Source organism: Trachymyrmex cornetzi, unplaced genomic scaffold (assembly GCF_001594075.2).
Source record: "Trachymyrmex cornetzi isolate Tcor2-1 unplaced genomic scaffold, Tcor1.1 scaffold279, whole genome shotgun sequence".
In the NCBI taxonomy this organism is placed as follows: Eukaryota; Metazoa; Arthropoda; class Insecta; order Hymenoptera; family Formicidae; genus Trachymyrmex; species Trachymyrmex cornetzi.
The window spans coordinates 390,372-393,604 of record NW_017297471.1 but is presented as its reverse complement, the minus strand read 5'-3'; the positions used below and the strand labels follow the sequence as shown (position 1 = coordinate 393,604).

General features: G+C 32.5%; 1 protein-coding gene across 1 annotated transcript in view; it reads right to left on the bottom strand.

Annotated features, from left to right (window-relative positions):
• Positions 1 to 3,233, bottom strand: part of LOC108762178 (arylsulfatase B-like) — a 14,717-nt gene that overhangs the window by 2,911 nt on the left and 8,573 nt on the right. Inside the window, exons 3-4 of the mRNA XM_018509078.1 lie at positions 2,192 to 2,418; positions 617 to 878 (exon numbers count right to left, since the gene is read on the bottom strand). Of these exons, the coding sequence (XP_018364580.1) occupies positions 617 to 878; positions 2,192 to 2,418 (489 nt within the window). The remainder of the gene's footprint in view (positions 1 to 616; positions 879 to 2,191; positions 2,419 to 3,233) is intronic.

Here is a 3,233-nt window from a genome sequence, read left to right as displayed (position 1 = left end):
TGAGTATTTTCGCGAGAATTAGAGAATTTTCAAATAGGCCTATCGCCGAATATATTGTGAGCCAATCCGCGCTTCGGAAAGATTTCTTCTCCATCGTCCGACCGCCCCGACTGACACCTGTGTGCGAGCAGCTTAACTAGCTAGACTCAAATCCAATATGGCAGAAAGCCCTTGACGCGGCAATTTCACGTGTATTTTAGGTTAGTTTAGGGTTAGGTTAGGTTAGGTTCAAAATTCCAAGAGCTCAACACCCACTCAAATACAAAGTCACCGGCCCTGGGAGCGAGGAATAAAGAGACTCCTCCGTTGGCTATCATCGCGACAAGACGAGGAATTCCGCGGGCTTAGAATAAAGGCATATTAATTTCGATTAAGTTGGAGTCAAGTAATCCGGCCGTCATCCCTGATAATCACCTTCCTATCAATCACGATATAAACGCGCATAATGAATTCTAATTAAAGTGAAGTTGTAATAATAATACAAATAGACATAATCCAACTACAATACAACTAAAAAATAATTACTATTAAATAAGACGCAATTTTTTATTTCTCATGAAATGTATATACTGTTAACGACACTTTTAATAAATGCGAGTAAGATATTTGTACTTACTCGCAAACTTCCTTCTGTTCACGTCTTGAATGTAGCCGAGGGTGGCATTCGTTTCTCTCCAATCGTATACTTCCATAGCTTCTTCGGCATCGCTAGCATGTGAAGCGAGATGCGCTAGTTGCAGATACATGGGCCTCTCAGTATTATGCGATGAAATAATATTTTCAGCCTCCTCGGTTATAAGATTAGTCATGTAGTCATATCTATATTCAACTGTGTGATTGTCGCCTACGATACGGTGCAAATCATAGCCTACTTGTTCCTGCAAAATGTTATGCAGTCTATTAAGGCGATGCTAAAGCCCCCCTGTTTTACCACATTCCTATTCGGTGGGATTTCTCCGTATTGGATGTACGGATTGCAAAAGTATTATTACTTAAATTATAGTACGCACACAGAGGATGTTTGCTACACTGGATTTTATGAGAAAATCGAAAAAAAATTATAAAATTTACTTATTTTTGGCTCGCACAGCTGTCACCTCGGATATATATTTGCTTGATATAAGAGTTTTAGAGTCCATATCTTGAAAATAAGCGGGCAGCAAACATCACATTATTGAAACGAACGATACCGAATTTGTAGAACTAAGATTGAAAGTCTAGAAAAGATATATTCCCACCGAATAGGAAATACGTGTATACAGATGCTTTGCGGAGACTGGGACTGTCAACAGAGCCGAAATTCCGTGTAGTAGTAGTTGCGCGGTCTTGCGATAGATGGTGCTGGCATATGTTAGATAAGAACAGATGTATGCGTTTGAGTAAGACAGAATGATATATATTATATAATATAATGTAAAAACTAAATCAAAGATGTCGCCACTATTATCGAAATTGGAATTAAAAAAGTCTGTACTATCGACCTTGATTGAGTTCGGTAATCGGTTTAGCATCCCCTTAAATAACATATATTATTTAACATTATTATAAAGCGTTGAGTATTAGTATAAAATCTTCTCAATTTCTTCCGATGAAAAACTGCTGACGATAATAAAAGTCACAGGAGAACTAATAAAATATTAAAATTATAAAAGTAAAAATTATTTTCCAATAAATCAGTTTGTAATTTATTTTTCGTTAGATATAGAATATTTACGTCAATTTTTTAAGCAGTTTTAAACTTATGGCCAAAGCTATATATAACATTCTAGTTGATAGTGTTGATATCAACTAAATATCGATGTGTCTTTTATTCGATAGTTAATATAATTGTTAATATAATTGTAAAATCGCTTTCAACAGATAATGCATGTTCTATCAATTGACGATAAACAATGATTTATTTCCATTGACCTAAACAAATATTTAAATGCGAAATTTTAACTTAAATCTTATGTTACTGTTAGTTGATGTCGACATATATATTTTTTAAGACTATGGAAAAAAATTGTTTATCGTTAATTTTGACAAACCAATCAAATCTTTATTATCTGTTGCAAACAATTTTATAACAATTACGTCAACCATTGAACGAAAGGCTGAAAAAACATATTGATTTTTTCTACTATATATATAATTCTATATAATAAAACTATCTTTTTTTTCTAGCAATACTTAATTATAGAAAATTTACGTTTTCAGCTATTGTATGATTGAAGTATTGAATAACGCCGTTGAAATATCCCAAGAAAGTGTCGAAACCACGACGAGTAGGTACGTAATTTCTCGTGAGATAACCAACATGCCATTTCCCTAGGAGATGAGTAGTGTATCCGAGTTTACGAAGATACTCAGGTAAAAGAGTATCGTTCAAGTGCAGACCACGTGGTTCGGCTGCTGCCAAGGGCCAACCCTGCATGCCTGTATTGTAATTAATTCACAAATTAAATTCCAATAATTTCCTTTCCATTCAAACAGCTCCGGTGTCTTTCACATTTTGTAACGTACTCGTACAATAGTGATTACGAAAATTAATAAAAACATAAATTGTATAAATAACGGAAAGACTACCAAGAATATTTTAAAGATAAACTTTCGAATATCTTGCAACCACGTTCTATTGATGCACCTTTTAATTACACATATAAGCACATTCTTAATGGCCTTAAATTGTGACATGACTTATAAAAATATCTTTTAGTTTTAATATTAATAAATAATAAGTAATAAATAAATAAAATGGAAATAAATAAATAGTTAATAAATAAAAGACAAATAAATCAAATAATTTTTAAATTTTAGGCCGGCAAGTAAAATACAATAGAAGATTAGGTAATTTGCTACACAGTAAAATGACATAGCACACCGTGTCATTTATAGAGGAAGGTCACCGATACCGACCACTTTGTTTTTAGACAATATTTCTTAAACGAAAGGTAAAAATACAACTTCAAAAACATAAATACAAAGTAAAAAGTATCTTCTATCAGATAGTATAAGCAATTTTTATAATACTGTTTGCAATTTTGCAATAATTAAGTTTTTCGTAAGTTATGCAAAAATGAGCGTCTGACAAAATGGGCTCCAAAACTGACACAGTAGGCAGTAATGCTATATATTCCTATTCTTTTTCTTTTACAGGAATTATCTGTATAAAGTACCTATAAGTGAATGTATATAAGATTTTTTAGAATCATTTTACTTCATTAAAAAACATTTTTATTGAATTATATGCA